Genomic DNA, 21,989 nt, shown 5'->3' with positions numbered 1-21,989 from the left:
ACTTGATTTGTCAATTACTAGTGAAAAGTACAGAAGGAGTCATCAACAAACTACTTTAATATCTGTAAGGCTTGTAAGGAGGAATGGAGGAAATAAATGAGAACATTGGGTGACACCTCGGCTGAGCAAGCCTGAGGGATGAAAAATGGTTTTGTATGAATAAAGGTGAAATAAAAAGAGGCAAATACAGACGGTGCTAAACTACACTGAATATGCTTTGTTAACAGAAGAAAATGAAATCCAGATATTCTGGACTGCATTCCTGTCTTCTGACTTGAAGATGATTTGGAGAAAATAGGCCTTGATACATATTTGGCAAGGAAAGGAATCTCCTTAGAAAGCTGGAATGTGTTAGTAACAATTTTAATTAGTTAAACATGTCAATCAATTCAACTAATTAATTAAATTAATTTAATTAATTCATTAATTAGACTGTAGAAAACTAAGTAATCAATAAATGTTCAAATCCTTGACTGAGGTTCTCATCAAAGGAATGAGAGGACAGAGTACAAGTTCAATTCCATTCAAGTCTCAAAGAAAATCTGTCTACCTTAAAAACTGAATTAGAACCTTTCTGAAATTTCTAAATACAACTGCTCTGAGAATAACATCTGAAAACTAATAAACTATATGATCTGAAAAAAAATTGAACTAGTATTTTTCTCCTTGAATTATAAGATATCACTTAGTAATGTCCAAAGTGACTCTCATAAGAGTGTGTAAGAAAAGGTGTTTCATTTTGTGTCTCCTTTCTTCACGGGTTAGGAGGATAGCATCCTCTCAAAAGGATTTCATTTTGTACCAAAGCCAAAAGAGCTTCCAATTAGCAAGGTTGAATTTTTTGTTCCGGATAGTCAAAAGTATAGACTTTACGTGACCCAGTGTTTGTACATACACTGCTCATATTGCTACAGCTGAAAACATGAGCAGTAATAGAATATATGCAACAAGAGGAAATTGTTGGTTTATTTGGCAAATACAATTTAAAACAGTATTACACTTGTGTATGTAAGGAAAAAACCCAACACAAGCGTATATTGTATTTAGGCACATGTATCTGTTCCTTTGACTTCAAAATATTTCAAAATATATGTTTATTTTTCTTAGGTTGGAAAAACTTCATTTAAATCAATATGAATTTACCATTAAAGCAGATATGGAGGATATGTAATATGTAGGTTCTGACTTTAGATAAACTTAGCAGTTAAAAAGATCCTGACTTGCAAAATAAGATAATTAGAGCAACAGTATTTGAGAAGGTAAGTGTAACTGAGGCAATTATTATGGAGAGTGAGAAGTGGACACATGTTGTATATTACTTCATTTGCCTGACTTCATATGATCGAATTAAAATGTTTCAGAAAAATATAATGAAAACTACTTTTAATAGCATTTGAATATGGGATTCTTAGATCAAAGTAATTTGGTTTGCAATAATAATCATACAGTACTAAAAGCCACACTGGTGGTGAAAAAATAACCCCTTAACCTCAAAGCAAATAATTTAATTTGTTATTCACTTTTTTTAACAAAAGCACATCCGAATTTAAAGTACTATTTCCATTACAAATGGAAGTTTAAATTCCTTTTATAAAGCATGAAGGGCTTATTTCAATTTCTAGCAACTGAACTTACGCTTCAAAAGGCTTAATATTTTACTTCATCCAAAAGTGTGTATTTTAAAGGAAAAACTACTCTAAAGAGTAATAATGAATCAAAGTAACTGCTCACCATGAGATACTGGTGATCTGGCCACCATATATAGGCGGACTTTGGGGACAGAAAAGATGACCTTCATGTAGGTCCATAACAAACACAGTCCTTACTTGGTGCAGATGACGCCCAATACTAGAGTACCAGCGAGGTTTGTTGTGGTCATTCAGTGTAGTGATCCCATCTCTATTGGTCATCAATTTCGCTGGCAGGTTTTTGACCACAGGATCAACAGCTGATGGACGCATGTATCATAGCAGGCTTTCTCATGGGATGTTCCCTGACTGTGACAGTATCATTGCTGAGACCCGTACTCCAATCCTATGATCCTTTTCTTCCAGCAAAGGATAGGATATATCTTGATATTCTTGAAGGGCAAATTTTTTAAGAAACAGAGATCATGTCACCTGTGCTCACCCCTGCCTCCCCATTCAGTCCAGCTTGAATCAAAATGGAGTCATGAGTTCAAGAGAAGTTGATGGTGTTACTTGGCTCCATCACCATCACAGAAGCCCTCTGTCCTCCAGGTTGCAATGCACTGCTGATCTCTGTCTAAATGTCAAAGCCCCATTCACCTGGTTCTGCTTTGTGTCTCCCTGTGCTTTGCTATATAAAAATCTGCTAAAATAAAAATGTTTAATCTTCTGCACTTTTTTTCTTGTAACAGGAAGATATGGCAGGAATTTTTAATCTGGAAGGTGGAAGACAGGAAGAGTAACATGGGCCAAGGGTACTGCATGCCGCATAGCTGCTGACAGAATCACTAAAGCAAAGAAAGTTAGAGGGGCAAAGTTGTGCAATGCTATACCACTGACAAAGTTTCCAGTGCTTGGCAACATGCCTAGAAGAAGATAAAACCCCAGCAGAAAAACAAAAAAACACAAATATCTCCATCCAAAAAAAGAGTATGCAAAATGAGTTTTCTTCCCTTCCATTCTGTTCGCTCTCATTAATGTAATAGCCCGTTCTGATCATATCACTGTCATCAGTGCAATGTACTCATTCGAGGTAGAGATTGAAGATTTAACAGAGGATATCAACTAATCTGGGAACTACAGGATCTTTTTCTCTCCTGAAATTAACTCTATCCAACACCCAGAGTTAAACCCAAACAAAAGGATTCCCAGCCATGGTCCAGATGAAGAAGCTCACAGGGGAAATATTTTTTTGTCAGCCTACCATTCCTTGGGCAGCCCTTTTACTGCCCCCTGTTCCCCTTTTACACTGGAGCTTTATGCTTGGTCTCTCCTAAGTCCCAAACACACTAACTCCTAGCAATAATGCAAGATGTATGCTGAGCCTTAACCAGTCATGGGCCAGACAAAACGCATCGGGGGGACATGTCTTTCTGTAGACTCAACTTCTCGGGGAAGACCCTTGAAGCTTTATTCAAACTGGAGCTCTAGGGTTTGTCACCCTCCTAACCCTAAAGCTAACCCAAGCCCTAATGCTAACTGTAGACCTGGTTTGAGCCCTAGCCAAAGACCCCCCCATCTATAGGCCACATGAAAAACTTCCCAAAGGACAAGTCTTTCTGCACCTTTGATCTTCCTTGGGCAGTCCCTCAGCAGCCGTAGGCACACTGGAGCTCTAGGGTTCATCTCTCTCTTAATCCTAACCCTAGATATGGGCTGACCTCTGCCAAAGATTCTCAGTCATGCCAAATGAACAAGCAACAGGCATGGGCTAAGTCCCATGCAGGGGGACCCCTTGGCATGGGCCAGACACGAAAGTCCTAAGAGGACAAATGTCTCTGCAGCCTCAACCTTCCTTGTGTGGCCACTGTGTCACCCCCCTCCAGCAGGAGCTCTAGTATTTGCCTTTCTCCTAACCCAATCTCTTGCTTTTGCATTGGAGGAACCACAACCAAAGACCCCCAAACATGGTCTAGGTGAAAAATCTGTTACTGGAGAAATTTTTTGGCAGCATATCTTTTCCTTGGCCAGCCCCTTCGAAGCCCTACTCCAACAGAAACTCGAAGGAGTTAAGGACTCTGTGTGCATCCCCCTTTGGGATGTGGATAAGATCTTCATCACCAAGCCAAACACCAACTCTGAACTAATAGCTACTATCTTTGGCTTTCTTGGAAATTTCAGCAGATCCCTCACTGCTCTTTTGTTATCCACACTGAAGACCAGCACAGAAAATTATGTGGAAGTTCTGACTATGTCACCCATTTGCATTAGGGCTCACCAGAGCACAGCTTCCCACTTTTATCCTCTGCCTTTACTTAGATTTAATATGTACAGGAGCAAAGTCAGAATTAGCTCCACAACGTCGTATCTGAAGTGACTGAATTTGTTTTAATGACTAGCTGTAGCTGGGATGAGGGGGGGATTATTTCAGTTTCTCATTCAAGTTGCAGGACACTGGAGGTAAGATAAGGCTAAAGGCAGAGGTCCATGACATACTCTGAATTTTGTGAATGCCCAACTAAAAGGTAAAATCCTGAGTGCTGAGTCAGCAGTAAGGTATAGCCACAGATAGAAACTGTGATCATTACTACAGGAATGAGGGGGGAGGAAAGGGGAGAAAATTGCTGAGAAGGACTACATGGCAAGGTCATTCAAAGAGCGTGGAGGCATAACAGAAGAAATAGCAGGAAATCGGTCACATGAAATTTATTTTCAAAAACACTGAGGACGTTAAAATGGACATCATGATCCTATCCTGGATCAGCACTTTGTGGCATGAGGGCATCTCACTTCTCATTTTTCATAAGTGCTTGCAACTGGGACTTACCCTCTCGTGTTAGCGTAAATCTCACAAGCCTGCTAAATCTCAGCAGCTGGGAGGGTTTGTTGCGATTCCTGTGGTTCCCTACCAGAACTCTCCGTTATGGAAGAAATTATGATGACAAACAGGTTACCTGGCCCTCCAGTAGACTAAATGGATTGTGTTTACTGTGTCTGTAGTGCTAGGCTATGAGGAGAATAAAAGATTTTCTAGACTAAGAAGAGCAAAGAATTACTGCAATTAGAGCAAAAGTCTTGGGTGAGGACAAAGAAAAATAGATACTGTATATATTGAAACCAAATATATCCCAGTTTCTTCTGGAATGCAGAAAGCTTGTGCAATAGCTAAAACAAATAAAGAAAAGCTTCAAGAGTATATAAATTTTAGATTTTAAATGCCTCAAAATCTACAGTCATAGAAAGCTGTAGCTGCAAAGTCAAGAACCCCAAAGCTAGGAGATGGCAATATTAATATTGCTTTCACGGCATCTACTCAGCCATTTTCAGGAAAATCCAGTATGATACCATCTTTAATTACATGGCCACGTCTACTGTTTCCTACAGTGTTAATACGAATGCTGCTCACTGAATAGTTACACTCTATTTTTTTTGTCATTGCGTAGATAGTTTATTTACCATACATTGTTTAGTCTCTGCTCTCAATACAAGTTATAAAATTACATGAATGGCTAATTTCCTAGCAGCCTCTATTACAGTGTTCATGACCATAATATCTGAGTACTTTACGAACATTTGTTAATTTCTTTTTGTGGCACTTTTGCTTGTAAAATATTTTTTACAGTGGAGAAACATCACAGAAAGGGACTAAGGCAATAAGGCATTATTATAAGCATTTTCTACTAATTTTGGATGTCCAATTTGAAATGCCTAGGGCCTACCTTTTGGGGAATTTAGCATCATACAGTATGTAGTAGTTTATCCAGAGAGCAATAGCTGCTAACTTCTGTGTCACAGAAGACAAGGAGAGATGTATGAAAAGCTAAAGAGACAGAGGAAGAGAGACAGACAGATCTTCCAGGGTCTTATTCAATTACTTTCATCATATGACCGTCCTGTGACCAGTGCCCTTACTCAGCACATGGAAACCTGAACAGGCTTGCATGCGCCACTCTTCACTGCTGTCATCTGTGCAGGACAAAGCGGGCTGCTGAGCCAGCTTTTAATCCATGCCAGGTTTGCAGTCTGCTGTGGGTAAACATTAGTGCAGAAGCAGGGACAGAAGTTTACCAAGGGCGCCATCAGGACGTCCCCTCTGCGCTGAGAGGAAGGCTCCAAGCACGTGCTCAGTTTTCCCAAAATATCAGAAAAACAGAATGCAGCTGTCAAATTCTAATGAATATGTTTGGATACCACATATAAGGGGCAATTTTATTTTCAAAGTCTTGGGTAGTTTGAAGCAAAGTTTTCTTAGATAGCAAAAAAGCACACACTTGGTAGTATCAAGCCCTTCCTCCAAAGTACATGCACAATGGATTTCTCGTATTGTTCTGAGCCACGTTTTTGCTTTCAGGGAGAAAAAGAGGCAGCCTGTGCCTGGTATCAACCCTGGAAAATTCACATCCAATCAGGCAAAGCCTGGAAAAATTACAAGCAACTAAACAGACTCTTCTGATAGAAAATATTAGGCTGCCTTAATTATAAGACTAATGAAGTAATATCATTTCTCCAAGAGCTGACATTTCAAGAAATTAGGAAATATCACTGCAAAGATGAAACCCTTCCAGCTATAACATAGTCAAGAAACAGATGTGCTTTACAAATGATGAACTGCGTGCATGAAGGAGAGCGTGGGAGATGAGCACTGGCTGCTTCAATTTTCCCTTTATAGTCTACAGTGAACGCAATGATGGTGTTTGAAAAAAAAAACCAGAAAAATCTGTAGTCAGGCTAAACCATGAAGATGAAAACTTGCAAAAGATTCCTTTCATGAGCGTTTTCAAAAACACAAGCCTTCCCAGATACGGCACAAGAATCCACATAGTGAAAGCTCCAGGATTACTCTAGGGCTTGCAGACTTTCACTGTGCAGAGGCTGGAAAAACTAAGATTGGGTTTCTGGTCCTTTGGAAACAGAGCCCTTCCTCCTTACTTCCTTCTACAGGCTTGCCTGGGATTGTTTTTAATGCTGTCTATCTCTCATTGTCATTTATTATCAGATACTGAAGGATGCATGGGACAAGGACAAAATTTAAGAGGAAGGAATTTAAAGCCAACGATAAAGGAATGCATAGGACACTACAGGAGGGAGGGAGAAAACAGGACAGTAAAAATTCAAAGCAGAGAGGACCAGAGAATATTGTCAAGCAGATGGAGGGAGAGAAGGGAGAAAGTCAGAGCTAACAGGCAATGATGAAGAGAAAATAAAGACAAGACAAAACTGAGGACTGAATTTATTGCCCAAGGGCTATAACCTGCTGCAGCACCTGCTCAGCAAATGCTGATTTCCAGCTTACCCTGCTCCCGCAGGGCATGTGTCTTTGGCAGCGATTTCAGTCCTGCTTGGGGAAACAATTTCACAGAAAATCTCTTGAACCAATTTCACAGACTAACTCTCACTGTAAGGATCTTCTCCCTTTCCCTTTTTTAGTTCATCACACCATTCATGTTTGTACTTGCCAAGAGAATACCTTAACATTCATTTTCATCATATATTTATTGACTAGGGGTCACCGCTAAATGTACTGGTTTAAACCTTACTTACCAAAGTACCATCAGTAACAAGTGAGTCAGACAAAGTCTTTAAAAAAATGTTTAGGTAATAACAGCCTTCTGTATCTACATAAGTAAATCAATTAAAATCTTAACACACTGCAGAAAGTACCTGACTTGGACAATACTTGAAATAAAAAATCATTCAAAATGTACATGTATAGTGACACAGCTCAGTTCTGATTACTTATTTACCATAATCAGAAACTAGTTTCCTCCAAGTGAAACTAGAAATTCAGGTTTTCAGGCATGTTTATGTAGGGCAGCACACTTAACCTTTCACAACCACAATGAATTTGCTTCATACGTAAAGATCTGAGTCATGTACATTGCTCGGATCCTTGTTGTTGAATAACTTATCAAAAACTAAAATGAAGACTGTCCACATGCATTGTGTGTGGGACCTGGAGCTTCTGAGTCTTTTCACAATGACAGTGGGTGGAATAAGTCTGTTTTTCTTCCCAAGGGGGAAAACATAGAACATGTGAATAGATGTGAAAAACTAAAGGCTCATTTCTACACTACGTAAGCAGCAGAGATCTATCAAAACAACAGAGCAGCATTAGTTTATGTTATGTATGTATGTAGAAGTCTGCCTGTATGTTTGAAAGTGACAGTCCGTCTGTAGCAACACACTCTAAGTTCCGCTGTATTTTCCGTATTTCGAGATCAACAGTGTGATTTTTCTTTAAATAACCATTACAATGCGAAATACACAGTTTTGGAAAATAACAGGTCCCATTTTGCTCTTGGCTTTTGGATAACATTTTGCTAATGTTCTTGTCAACAGATTATAGCTGACTAGTTGGCGTTTTTCCATAAATACTAAATTTATGTTAGACTTGCGATAGTTTTGTTGGTGAGATAGCAGAATATAAGAGGTGGTAACAGAAGAGACATAGAAGCAAAAAAAAGGGAAAGAAAATTGAGTTCTACTTCTCCATATGTTTTCTAACCAAAATATTATAGCTTAACTTGTGAAGGTACTCAATTTGAAAAATTTTCAAATTTAAAGTTTTTTTATTTCTGTTTTCAAATGGAGTTTCCATCAAAATGTAAGAAAATATAGTATTTTCTTTCAATTTTGTTCAGAAAGGATTAAGTTACCTGAAGACATGATACAACCAAGCAATACCTTTCATTTTGTTTCAGGCCATGTTAAATATTTTTATTTGATACAAAATGAAGGACTCGCGAGAAACATGGCTGCTTCTTTCTTCCAGGAGAAGGGAGCCATTTTTTCCTTTCTCTCTTCCCATACTTATTTGATCACGAACGTGAACACTAGAGCACAAGTGATACATTCATCCATGAAACAGGGGCTCTTTAGTTAAAATGAGGCAATTTAAACTTATGCCTCTAACATACCATGGTCACTGTTTTGCTGGAATATACAATGTGCATAGATGCTTACATACAGTAATTTGGAGAACGTACCACTGTTACAACACAGTTAATCCTTTTTGGAACTGAACGTACATGAACTACCACCAAAATTAGGCAGAACCTTTGCTACCATTTCTTTTTAGCAAGATGGGAAATTGCAGGTCATTGCCAGAAAAAAAGCTTTATACTTCTAGACTCAAGGACCAGATTTGCCACACTTAGATTGCGTAGTGCCTTTAAAAAAAATTGTTTTAATTTTACTACTCGACGAAAAGTTGACTCTAGCGCTGAACAGTAGCTTACTCCACACAATCCCCATGACTGTAATGTAACCACAGCAAACGTGTGAAACACCCGCCTACCCTGGCAGACGGACCTTGTGTATACCTGAGACCAAAAGGAGCCCCAGGTTGCACTAACAAGTCACTGGGGGCCCAGCTGAAGAAACTGCAGGAGATTATTATCTTGTGAGAAGAGGGCAGCAGATGTGTCAAAAAGGACTCTGAGGCTCTAAAGACTGTTTTGGTGTAAGAAATACCTTTGTTTTGTGTTACTCTGTTGTTTTTGTTAGAAATAATAAGCTGTGCCCTAAAGAAAGGGCCTGCCAGGGCTTTAGGGACTTTTACAGTAAGTAACTGCGTGGGATTGTTTGGATAAGGTAACGTTCAACAGTGAGTAACTGTGATAAAACCCACCACAGGGGTAGGCATTTCCTCTTACAGTCTAGAACAAATTTACTGTCTTGTAAACGTAAACACAAAGCTTATTTGGGCATTAGTCTAAAAAGTCCATAACACGTTGTGTATAAACCTTTTTAGTAAGTACTTCAGCAGGTCGTAACTGTTCTGTCATGTGATTCTGTTGTAAGGGATTATGCGTAATACTACATTAATTTTTCAATAGTTGATAATAGCAGTTGACTGCTACATGGAAATTAATTTGCTCTGAGTCTGCTTCAGGATTACAAACCATTGCAAACCATTGCACCTTTGGCTACTCTTGCTCTCCGTGATGACTGGGAAGTGACTATTTCTCCTGTAGGGATAGTATTACAAGGCCAAGTGCATGAGCTCTGTAAATTAGCGTAGCTCACCCAATACTAGTTTCACCGCACAACAGGAACAAAAGATAATAAACCAGCAACCAAATCACAATCTGATAGAGTTAATTTGCAGAAATCTCCATAAATAAATCTCATCCCATGAGCCCCCGCTTCACTATTGTGTAATTAATTTCAACATTTCCATTCATTTTCCACAATATTGGTCATCTGCATGCTGTATTATTTAATCTGCCCTGAAGTTCTTCTATGTAAGAAAATAAATGGTAGATGAAAGTGATATCATATTACTTTTTCTGTGGTGTTTTAGTTACGTAAGTCCCTGGTATTTCTCCAATTTAAGAGATTAAAGTCAATCACAAAAGTTTGTTCCCAGTAGTGGTTTTGTACCTGGATAAGGACTTAATTGCATTTAAAACTTGTTCTAAAACAACTTGTCTTTGGAGTCAGTGAAAGGCTACCATTGGCTTTAATGGCCATTGCTTTGGGACGTTGGGTGTGAAATACAGCCATATAATCACCTCTTTTAAAAAAACTTAAAATGTGTTCCTCAGACCCTATTTCTGCTGCATAGAGTCTTCCAAACAGCGTTGTAAAATCTTGCATCAATGCTAGTAGTACCTGTATGCATTTGTTAACACATACATGAATAAAAGTACTGATATACTGCCATAATATACTCTAAAAGTAGCAATAACTCTGCTATTCATAACAACTGAGGAACAAAGCTGAAACCTTGAGGTAGCCTTAACGTTAACATGGTACAGAGAACACTAATAACACCAATTGATTTAACATTAAGGGAAACTCAAAAGGACAAGAAAATGTTCAATCATACATTCATTTAAACCATTACAGCTTCCAAAAGCCCTCAATTGATTTTCTTGAGAAAGTCATTCCTGAGAAATTATTTTCTTTTCTCACAGGGAAACTCACCTCAGTACCGAAGTAAAACAGAAACCCTTGGAAACAAAAAGCCCCCCTTGCCTGCACAGGACACGGGTGGCAGAGCAGACCTCTCCATCCATTTTGTGCAGAGTTCTCTCTTGGACATCCTCTCGGGCACATACATCCTCAGCCTATGGCCAGCAGTCTGAGAAGACTTGTGCCCTCTCTCAGGTCAACTTTCAGTGGAGAACAAGCAGGTCACTCTGTCCCCAGGGGTACTCGGAAAGGGACTGTGCAGTCAGGCATCCCCAGGTGACCCTGACCCAAAGGACAGCACGGTTCTTTCACATGGGGACACATTTCTTAACAAAATGGTCTCGCAGTTTTCAGGGTAACCTTTTCAGGGCGACAGATGGGACACCTCTGACTTCCAGAAGTAAAGCTGGAGCACACTGAACTCCGTATGAGTGTGTATATTATCAGCCCAAGACCCACACACACGTTTTCCTTTGTAAGAGATCACAACATCATGTCAGAAAGGTGTGTTGGCATCAAAAGAAGTTTCTGGGTGATTTTTCAAGCATTTTAGCTCTGTAATAACCACAAGATCTCATTTTCTCTTTTCTTTCCTTGCAGGTATTCAGAAAACTAATGATTATCTTTCCAAGCTAATGAAGTTGTCATTCTGGAACAGCAAAAAACATCAGGTGACTTTCTATGGATAAAAATGATACTGATTCATCCATGTCAGTGGCTGACAATATATACACACTTCTAAACATTCATAAATCTGTAGGAATTTGGGAAAAGCATACAATAAAAGGAACAGAAAGCCAAGACCCTCTTTTTTGAAGTAGAGGTAAAGGAGACCACCAAGGGGATTTAGGAGGGGCCACCTCCTCCAGCCGCTGCGGCCCAGGGACCTCCTGCTCGGCTGCTGGAGCCCGGCCCGGGGACACAGGGTCTCTGCCCAGGCTGAGGGATGTGGCTGCCGCTTTCCCGTTTGCAGGTTCAACCAGCGGTGAAGCTGAGCATGTGTCCCAGAGACACACAGACACACGGAGAGGACGCTGACACGGCCGGTCACACAGACTGCCACAGACAAGGCGCTGCCTTCAACAGCGCCCATGTACAGGACTCGCACAAAATCAAGCACAGTCCCCTCCTCCTCCTCTTCGGCTGGCAGAGCCAGAAGGTGACTAGTGACGGCGCACGCACACACACGCTCTCTAGATTCACAAGCATATTGTGAATTCACAAATGCACGTTTGTGGATCCCCCCCTCAAATACCAGCACAGCCCACCTCTCCATCCAACAACCCTGCCCTGATCCCAGCCCCTCTTACCCACACTCGCCTCACGCACGCCGGTCCCCCCAGCAGCTGGTTTCGAGTGGCCAAGACCCCCACCCACTCCAGCATCTGGCACTGGGACCCCACTCACTCCAGCAGCTGAGACCACAGGCCAGGGACACCTACACCCCGGCTCTGACTCCAGCTGCTGGCCCAGTACCCAGTCACACCAGTCCCCCCAGTAGCTGGCACTTAGTCCTTAGTGCACTCACACCTGGGACAGAGGGTAAGGTTACACAGAGACAGCCAAGAAAGGATTTAACGAGAAGCCTGTGGTGACCAGGCGCAGGGCTCAGCCAAACAAGTGCACTGACTGGCCCTGTTTACATGTGAACAGCACCTTTTATACATCCCTTTCTGTCTACCCCCTCTTTGTTCCTCCCCGATCCCTTCTCCCTAAACCTTGCTTCCTCACTTGACATAGCCCCACAGACCCCCCTCCAACATTCTGGACCCCCAGGTTTGCATCCTTATCAGTTGCAAAGACCAAGTTTGCCTGCTGTTTCTTGATAGCCCACCAATTAGTGCGACTGACCGGGTTTATTTCTGATTATTGTCTTTGTTAACATTGATCGGTCAGGTTTGGTGTCTCTTTGTGTTTGTCTCCCTTCCTTTCCTGATTGGCAAGGTCCTCAGATAATCTTCCTGAAAAAGAAACATTCCCACACTCCGCATACCCTTATCGGTGAGTGCGACTGAGCAGGCTTGTCCTCATCACCACCTCCCTTCTCACGTGTCTCTCGGGTTTGTCTCTGCATCTTCTTGTGTATGGCTCCTTTCACCACACACCCTTAGAGGAGCAGAATCCTTCCATATACCCTTAGAGAGATTTCCACTAAGTGAAAAGATCGGTAGTTTCAAAAGGAAGATTGAGGTTTGTGAGTTCTCATCATTTCTGAAATTCATGGCATATATTCATTCCCATGTGCAAGTCTCAGATTTCTTTTTTTCTCTTCTTTTGCAGTGAGGTTTGAAAAGGTGTGCTACAAAATCGTTTGCGCTATAAATACAGAAAAATTTTATTAATTAAACTAGTAATATATCTGCTTTAGTGAGAGAAAGCTAAGGGAAAATGTTTACCAATGTTGCTGCAGATAAATTTATAGTGTAAATTATTATAAATTATAGAGTAGTCTCCATAGAAGTAATGAAATGTCAATTAGTGCAATCTTTTGTGGAACCATCACTTATTATTTAATTCACTGCTTTGTTTTTCCAGTTTTCATTGATTAAGATTAGTGTACCAGCACAGGAAACCCGTATGTATTTCTATTTGGTTTAAGTGATAAAGAAAAGGAATGCCTTCATGATCAATATTTTGTTTGATCTTCTGAAAAGCTCTTTCCAAATTAATTCTAGGCATGTGTGGAGAACTGAAAACTGCAAAGATGTAGATTTCCACTCTAATTCCATGTAACTCTTCTGGGTTTTTTTACACGGTTATGATGTGCAAACCTGAATGTCAACATTTAAGAAAACTCCGATGAAGAATAAGCTTCTTAACTAAAGAAGTTTAATCTCTTATTTTTAAAGTTCTAACACGAGAAGGGTCTTCAAATATGTCCCATATAGTACTATTTAAAAATCACTGAAAATTGTTTTTTCCTCTTTCATGTAGTAGTAAATATGTAATAATATTTTGTCATTTTTTTAAAGATCACCTAATAAATTATATTCTTTCTATTCTTTGCTATGCATACTTTGCTTGCACAAATTGAAAAGGAACAAAAAAATTTATTACAGAAAAACATCTGAATCCTGATTAATCATATTTTCTCTACTAATCTGTTTTAAAATTAAAGTGCAGATAAATTTTGTGTTGTCTAAACTAGGCTACTGGAAGGCTGCATCATTATTATAATGTTTGCACAAAGCATCTCTGCTGTAGCCTCATGTTAGAAAAGAAATTCTGTAAGATAATAATAGGACACATCCTGGGTTTAGTTCTGCATCTTTGGTAGGAAGCAAAATGAGTTGATGGGTAAATCTGTGAGGGTGAAGTCACTGAGGTCTGCAGCCCGGGCTGACTAGGGTGCATTACGGTAGGTAGGGCAGATAGGTGTGGTCTGTAAAGGACCGGTCCCTGAATTTCACAGGGACCTGTGCAGTGCTACCATTTCCTTTTGTGCCTATTTATTTTGAGCGTGGGTTTTTTTAAGTCACTTATGACTAAGCAATCACCAGTCCGGAAAAAAAAGCCAAACACTTGTTCAGGAATATAAAACTTTCTGCAGAGATGAGAGGGTATTTTGTAGGGTTTAGTTTTTTTCCTAATAGCTTGTTCTTTGCCCACAGACAGAAATAAAGAATTGTGCAGTGTCAACACCTACGCTTTTGCTAAACAGACCTGACAATAGGTCTGTAATTAGACATGGCAGTGATGTACCCTCTGACATTGCTTATACAACAGTTCCAGCCTCTGGTGAAGTACAAAGGGAACAGATCAAAGAAAGTGGATGGGCCTGTGCACTTTTCATAAAATCCTTTCTGAAACAGAACAACGGGGCTAGAGAGGCCATTGGTTTGACCTCGTAGGTATCTATCTCTTATGTTTTTATGACTTAATCTCTTCAGTACAGATAGGATCCTACACAAAGAAAGCCCCAAAGTCTTCTATAACCAACAGTGCTTTTTACATGTTACAAAATAATTCTAGACAGAGATACCTGACCCAGTTCGTTTAAAATCAGCCCAGCTTTATGACTTCTTAGCCTGGCTGAACAGTTGGTTACTATTTTTCAGTTCTAAATCTGCTCAGAGATCACTCAGGTCTGCACAGCTCTGTATTGTGCTGCGCAGAGAGCCATCAAAGACAACTATTGAGGAAACAGTAACCATTGTACAATATCTGGTGAATGTTTTTGCCAACAACATTGCTCAAAACCAACTAATCTAGGCTAGCACACACAACGCTTATTCCTACTGAGTCTGAAGAAAAAACATCAAACAGGACTATTGAGTTATTCTGACCAGTATATGGTCTTTGTTTTTCTAAAAGGCACTGAAAAGGCCACCTGGGTTTCACAGTGCCATAAGAAAAGCTAACTGGCTATGTTTGCAGGTTTTAAGGATATTGTTTCTGGTCTTCACATGATTCATTGTCAAATCTTTCACAACAGGGTAATGGAAACTAGTACATAATGATTATAATGTATAATGTACACATTAATTTCAAATAAAGACAATGTAGAAAGACATTTCTTCATTTCTCAGAATTTGAATGGACAATGTTGTATATTTAGAAAACCACATTGCCAGAAAATAGGTGACCTAAATTAGACAAGTTTGCATGAACTGCTCATCTACAATGCCATAATTCCTTCCACCTTTCTGAGCAGAGACACACATTTTCTGGACATGGGTATACACATGGATGTGTAAATACTGCTGGCACTAGACAAAATCTGACACTTCACAGTTCTATAAACTATCTCCTTTTGTGTTCAGTGTATCTTTGCTTATTTAAGAACGAGCAGAAATGAAGACAAAGTTTGAGATGTGCTTGAAGACAGCACTGGAATGCTCAACTACAATTAAAGAAGTTAAAAGTGATTAAATTCATGGTCTTTTTGTAGTGTTCAATCATCTGAATTCAAGAGAGGCACTCCAAAACACGCACGGCAGTTCCAAACTTTGGCTTCTTCAGATGCTATGAACACAAGGTCAAAAAACATCAAAAGTATGATCTTCTGGCTTTGCAATACATACCTTGTCTCATAGGGCTGTTTTGCATGGTCTTAAAAGTATTAGTCTTATAAACTTTCTCCATGTTGTGTGTGTGTACACGTGCATGCACACACGAAAGCACATACATAAAGTATATCAATTGAAAGAAAAGATGGAATTTCAAATGAGTTCACATACAGTCATTTCAATTATTTATAATAAACACATATTTTGGTGATAAAGAAACCTTTTCTACCAAAAACTATATGAGAATAGCTTTCGTACTCAACATAACAGGTTCCAAGAATGTGAGCACAACCTACTACTACTTTGTGTAGTCGTGTTAGCAATGAACAGTTTTTACAAGTTTATTTTGGTACAAAGGTTTCTGCTGATTCTGGTGGTGTCCTCAGGAGTTTGTACTGTAATAGAGAGTGGAATTACGAGAGAGAGAGAGGGAGCACACAGAAACCACGGTGGATTACATTCAGTTTTCTGAGGTGTTCAGCAGAATCTAAGGTTTCACTTTAAACAAAGCCTCTAGACATTTTGGCTCTAAATACCCCTTTAAAAAATGACCCACATGAACCAAAGAAACCCCATAAGCCTGACTTTGCAGAAAGTCTGAAACAGGTCAGGCCAGGGAATGCTTTATTGATCACGTGTAGTAACTCAGATTCAGTCAATGTATGAAATAGTTAAAGCTGAGTCAGGTCTCAGAAGGTGAAGGAATTATGGAGATTGACAAAAATAACCTGCAAGTCACTTCTGCTTTCAAGGGTGGTTTAAAAAACTCATTGTGGAATTGAGGGGTGAAGTTTCATTGATTAGGTCTGGGGCTCGGTTTCCACCAGCTGGGAAATACCTACATAAGAAAACTCTCTGAAATAAGGAATGTTTCTGAAACTGGCAAAAGTTAAAATTGCTGTGATCTTCTTTGACCTAATCTACTAGGAATTTGTGTGGATTTACTTCCCTCAGCACAGCAGTCTTGTGTCAATAATGTTGGCATGAACATATGGAATGAAGTTGATTTTCAATAAACAGCCAACAGGTCCATCAGGATGGCAGGTGAGAGCCCCCTCTAACAACACTCCACCTTTCCTCTAGAAAAAAAGAATTCATGTCACTCCAACAGTGAGGGTTTTTTTTTTATTTTTGCTTCATTAAAATTAACTGTACAGCTGGGCTATATTTGTTGTCCATAACAATTTGCACTATGCCATTTTCTTGTTTAGTTAAAACAACTGGCAGTAATAAAATAAGGGCAGGTGAATGTGTTACTATGGTTCCTGTTCATAGTGCAGAATAACAGGCACAGAAAGAGCACAGAGACAGGAAGGTCACACTCCTTGCCAAGGAAATTTATATCTTTTAATTCAGATTTTGGTGTTAGTTGAATTGCTCTTTCCAATCATCCTTTGCTATGTGACTGTATCTTCAATTGCATTTTTTGCTTTCTTTTTTCTAAATGTTATGTGTCTAAACCCAGAAAGAAGAGCATTCCAAAGTCATGGGATGTGGCAGATACAACCTCATTCAAACCTTCTTGGAAATGAAAAATCTGTCTGGCTTGGGGTTTTGACTGCTACCTGTGATGCAGAGAGAAGAAAAGCAGCAAGTGTTCTTACAGTTCCTAATTTATCATTAGTGTAGTCTGCATCTGCTTTTGGTCAGATATTAAGCAAAGTAACATTTTTGTAGTAACATTTATTTCCTCATGAAGTGGAAGTTCACTGTGCGACTATGGTTGGCTAGCCAAATGCTTCCACTCCCCAGCTGCCTCGTCCCACCTATCCCAGTAAGGGCCAGGAGCACACACCTGTCTCCAGAGACACTAGGCACAATCCCTTCACAATCCCTCCACCTGACATGTTGTTGTTAGTATAAGGAGCACTGCAGGTGCTAGAAAAGATCAGCAATAAGAAGATGCTTTACTGGTAAATATAAAAATGAAGGGCCTTGTTTCCCCAGTCTGTTCAAAACGGCCTTCACGCTAGCAGGTGTGCATTCCTTGGACGTATTTAATCTTATCCAGTACACATTTAGACTACAGTGCTGCAGCAGGCAGAACCCAAGCCATGGATTTACCTTTTTTCCCCCTTCTGCTATTCACATGTATGTTACTGATTTCATCCAAGTCATTCACACTGGAAGGGATCACTCAAGCCAAAGGAAGGAAGCAAGAGAAACTTTTTTTGAGATATCATGCACAAATAGGAAGTGTTTGACTTTTGGTATAAATTAGTTATATTATATAATATGACTATAATATGTTAGCAAAATATAATATAAACAAAGTCTCCCTTCAATTTTAGCATACAATTTCTACCAATAAACTGTGGTCTAAGGAAAGCAACACAGTAAAGAAATATCATTCTTTCTCAGTTCTGCTTGAACATTCTGATAGCCAAGGATACACAAAAATTCCCTTTGTTATAAATAGTATTTAATTTTTGTTTCCCCAGACTGGAGATATTGCACATCCTTTCTGCCCTTTCATCCAGTTATTGATCCACCTTATCAGCCCTACCTCAGTCATACTGGATGGAGTCAAAGAGACTTCCAGGAAGAAAAACTGTTACCTAAATGAGGACGACGAAAAAAGTTTCTCACTTTCCTTCTTACTTTACTTCATTCTCTTTCTTCAAAAAAGTTCAAAAAGTTCAAAAAAGTCTTTCTCCCTGAAAAAATTCACAGACACTTCAGCGAGGAGACAGAATAGTCTGCTGCAGCACTTGCAGAGAACAAGCAATTACGTAGCACTATCACCTGCCAGAATAGACAACACAGATCCAGATGGACTTACCCACCTCTAACTGGCTCTGCAATACAGACCATGTGAAAATGTTGATAAAAAAAGGCCCAGATATATTTTGTTGTTAATCATCTTGAAGGCTACAGGCAAAACTGAAATGATTAGCAAAAGAAATTTGACTGCTCCGCACGCAGCTTTCAAGCATATATTGGCTAAACTTACATAGTGGCCCTGTCATCTCTAAGTCATTCCACGACATATAGAATATTTCATGCCCCTCTATCCCTTTATTTAAGTGAATTTATGGAGTATTTATGCATGCATATGAATGTCAATTTTTTAAAAAGTTTATATACAATCACGCTGAAATCAGCTGCTAAAGAATATGGCCAGTTTGGTTTTCTTCCCAAGCTTCCTAAGAGTTATACCACAAATTAAGTCTGTTTCCCAGAACAGTTTAGACAGTTTGCCTTGATCTAATAAGATGGAGATCAGTCCAGAAATAAGCTAAAATTCCCATTGTCTCTGTAGACATACAGAAGCTAGCTGTTGCTAGGGAATGTGCCTTCAACTAGCTCAAAGACTTGATCAGCTGTGCCTGGCAAAGCATAAACAACACACTGCAAATACATGGTGTATGTGCATTTGGGCAGGTGAACATGTGATAGAGATTGTAAAAGTCTTCCATTCTTTGTTGGTTCTGTGCTGGGACCGTAAAGGACTGATACAAGGGATGCAATAAAAACTTTTCCTCTTTCCACAAATATCATGGCCATGAGCCATAGCCAAAAGTGAGAGCTATTTAAAATCAAAATTGAAAAATGAAAGAAGTTAAATGTAAACTTCAGGCAGAGAATATGATTAAAGCACGGAATTTTAATTAAAGAGACATTAAAATAACTTTTTTCACCCTCATTCTTTTACTTTAGGGAAAACAATGGTTATTTCTTTAAAACACCATCATTACTGTTGCTTTTATTGTTTCACTTCAATAACAGAGGTGTGAAATGTAGAGGGTGGGTGAAAGGGAAGTCTTGGAGGAAATTCTAGCAAGGAATATTCCAATTGGAAACAAGGGAAAAAAATCCTCACCATCAGGGTGAAAAGTTTCATGGGAAATGGCCCTAAGCAAATGAGTATAACTTTATTTTGGCCATGTTTGGGTTGGGATGGCTGGTTGAAATGTCCTTCAGAGGTCCTTTCCAACCTGAGTTAGTCTATGGTTATACGAAAGGGTATCTGTGTGGCCTGACAGCAGGCAGTCTTGAATACTTATTTTTGTTGAAGGTCACTAAAGCCAACTGACTTAGAAGGAAAATCTGAGGAAAGACAACATGTTTGGCCAGATTAGCTTTGGTACAAAACTAAAAACTTGTCAAACATTTTGGAGGAATGTCTTCATCTGAGCTGTAAAATCTCTCCATTTCCTCCTCTGTTAACAATCTATAAAGAAAAATCTTTTGCCAAAACTTAGTCTTTATTAATAAAGGAAGAAAGGTATATAAAAGAGTAAAATAAAATAAAATCGATTCTGTAACAAGAAAAAAACAGAGGTTATGCAACAATGCACTTTGGCAAAGTTAACTCCATATTTGATGCTGTAGGTATAGAAAGGTGAGAGGGACCTTAAGAGCTGAAACTTTGTTGTATAACTGAGCAAAATTACTTTAAAAGTATTAACAGCCAGCAGAAATCTTAGATGACTTGTAATAAAACTAGTTCTTGAAAGAGAGCAAAGGCCAAGCTGAGTTGAATTAGAGCCTACCACCATTTCTCTAGTGGTTCAGAAAATGCCTCCCCTGCAGATTAATTTCTGCAATTGGAAGAATTCTTTTGAACATGACCATTGAAAGGGTCGTCTGCCTGAAGACAGAAATAGAAACAGCTGGTCAGACTCCAGAAATTAAGTTCTTCAGGTTAGAGAGGAATCTTACAGTTGCCCTAAGATGCCTCTAGCACAAATCCTACAGCTGATAAAAGACTGGCATAACCATATCTGAGCCAATTTTCCTAGCCCTAGGCAGTACGGTGGGCAGATCAGATCAGAAGTGATGTTTCAGGTCCAAATGAGACGTAACTGAAAAGCTGCAACATCATCCCTCTAAAGTAAAAATTAATTCTGAGACTAATAATGAATGTCATTTCTCCTGTCTCTTTCCACACTGACCATTTTTGCCAAAACATCCCTCTGGAACTGCAGTCAGAGCTATTTTAGCAAACACTGCTTCTGACTGCAACACATATAAGTAACTCTGCATCCCAGGCTGACTCAGACCTTACTCATCCTCACTAGGGAGCCAAGTAACTGATTTTGTGCGATTTTTGCTCTAGTTCTGAATATTAAATAAGATTGGATATATTTTGAAGGGGCAGAAAAACACGGGCTGCATAATTAAACTCTGTGAAACTTTAACAAATTCAATTTGTACTCCGTTGCTATATCCACTTTTGTCCTTTGCAATACTTACTCCAGTTAATCTCCTGAGAATAGAGATTTGCTCCAGAGAAGAAACAAATAATTTAGAGGAAACTATAAAAAACTTATCTGTTAGAGACTCACTCATCATTTGTAAGAAGATTTAAAGGTGTAAAGGCAGCTTCCTGAAACTCTGATTAATTGATAACTTTGCAGCTCGTTAGGGGGCAGGGGTCATATCTTTTCACTCTCTGGGAAGCATCTGACACACACTTACTGTTATACAAATAAAAATAATGAACCATCACAGTGGTAACCAACTTGATATTCCCAGATGCTTCTTAAACAGGTGATTAGGGTGTATCAGAGAGAGAAATTATTTAAACCAAAACAAACCTCTCAACACTCTGCCTTTTGTAATTTATTTTCTTGTGACCACAGCGTCTTCTGCTTGCACATGCTGACTAGCACTGTCACTGGTAGGACCACTGGAGGTTGAGTGTGGCAGGGTACCACCCAGCAAGAGAAAAGGCCGTAACCTCCTACCCCAAACCCATGTAATCTAACAGAAAAGAGACTGCGGGGTGCGTTACGTGGGTTACTCACTGCTCAGCTTCGATGCTCTGGTCGGCAGCTATGTAGTTGGCAGGGATGTAGCCCTGGAGCTTGCGGCCAGGACAGACTGACCCTGTTGGCAGGAGGAGCCTAGCGTACCACCAGCCCTCGTGGGACGCATCCAGCACTTCAAGCTTATCCCCGGCTCGGAAGCTCAAGTCCTCCTCAGTGCGAGCCTCGTAGTCAAAGAGTGCCACAAATCTGCAAATATTCACCAAATGCTGGCCAGGCAGTGGAGGTAAAGGTTTCTCTTTTATCTTACTGTCTCTGTCTTTCTGTCCTGCTTGGAAGTCATGCCTTATCACAGCAAGGTTGGCGAAGACTTGGCCACCCTTCTCATCCTGCTCACCGTCTCTCCCTGAGAATAAGCAAGGGATGTAGGGCTGCAAACAGGCGCAGTGCTTCTGACAAAAGTTTCCCATCCTGGCTCCTTGTGCCTTCCTCTGCTTCTGCTTTTCTTTCGCTTTTCCCAGTTGCGATACTCTTAGACCAATTTTTGCACCATCAACATTCTAGCGTTTTGCAGGATTTCTTCTCCCCCTCCTCCTTTGGCACAAAATGAAACAACTCTTGGCACAGCTGGAAGCTCCTCTCCAAGCCCCACTGAGAGCTCATTACAGGTGGCTCCTGGATCGGGAGTGAAACCTGAGTATCCAAGTGCTGGAGCACAT

General features: G+C 39.8%; 1 protein-coding gene across 1 annotated transcript in view; it reads right to left on the bottom strand.

Annotated features, from left to right (window-relative positions):
* Positions 1–21,740, bottom strand: part of LOC104070025 (tyrosine-protein kinase FRK-like) — a gene marked incomplete at its 3' end in the record, with an annotated part of 31,093 nt that extends 9,353 nt beyond the window's left edge. Inside the window, exon 1 of the mRNA XM_009587449.1 lies at positions 21,310–21,740. Coding sequence (XP_009585744.1) covers positions 21,310–21,740 — 431 coding nt within the window. The remainder of the gene's footprint in view (positions 1–21,309) is intronic.
* Between the last annotated feature and the right edge of the window lie 249 nt (positions 21,741–21,989).

Source organism: Fulmarus glacialis, unplaced genomic scaffold (assembly GCF_000690835.1).
Source record: "Fulmarus glacialis isolate BGI_N327 unplaced genomic scaffold, ASM69083v1 scaffold9041, whole genome shotgun sequence".
Classification (NCBI taxonomy): Eukaryota; Metazoa; Chordata; class Aves; order Procellariiformes; family Procellariidae; genus Fulmarus; species Fulmarus glacialis.
The sequence above is the reverse complement of the archived record's forward strand: the minus strand, read 5'-3'. Positions and strand labels throughout refer to the sequence as shown.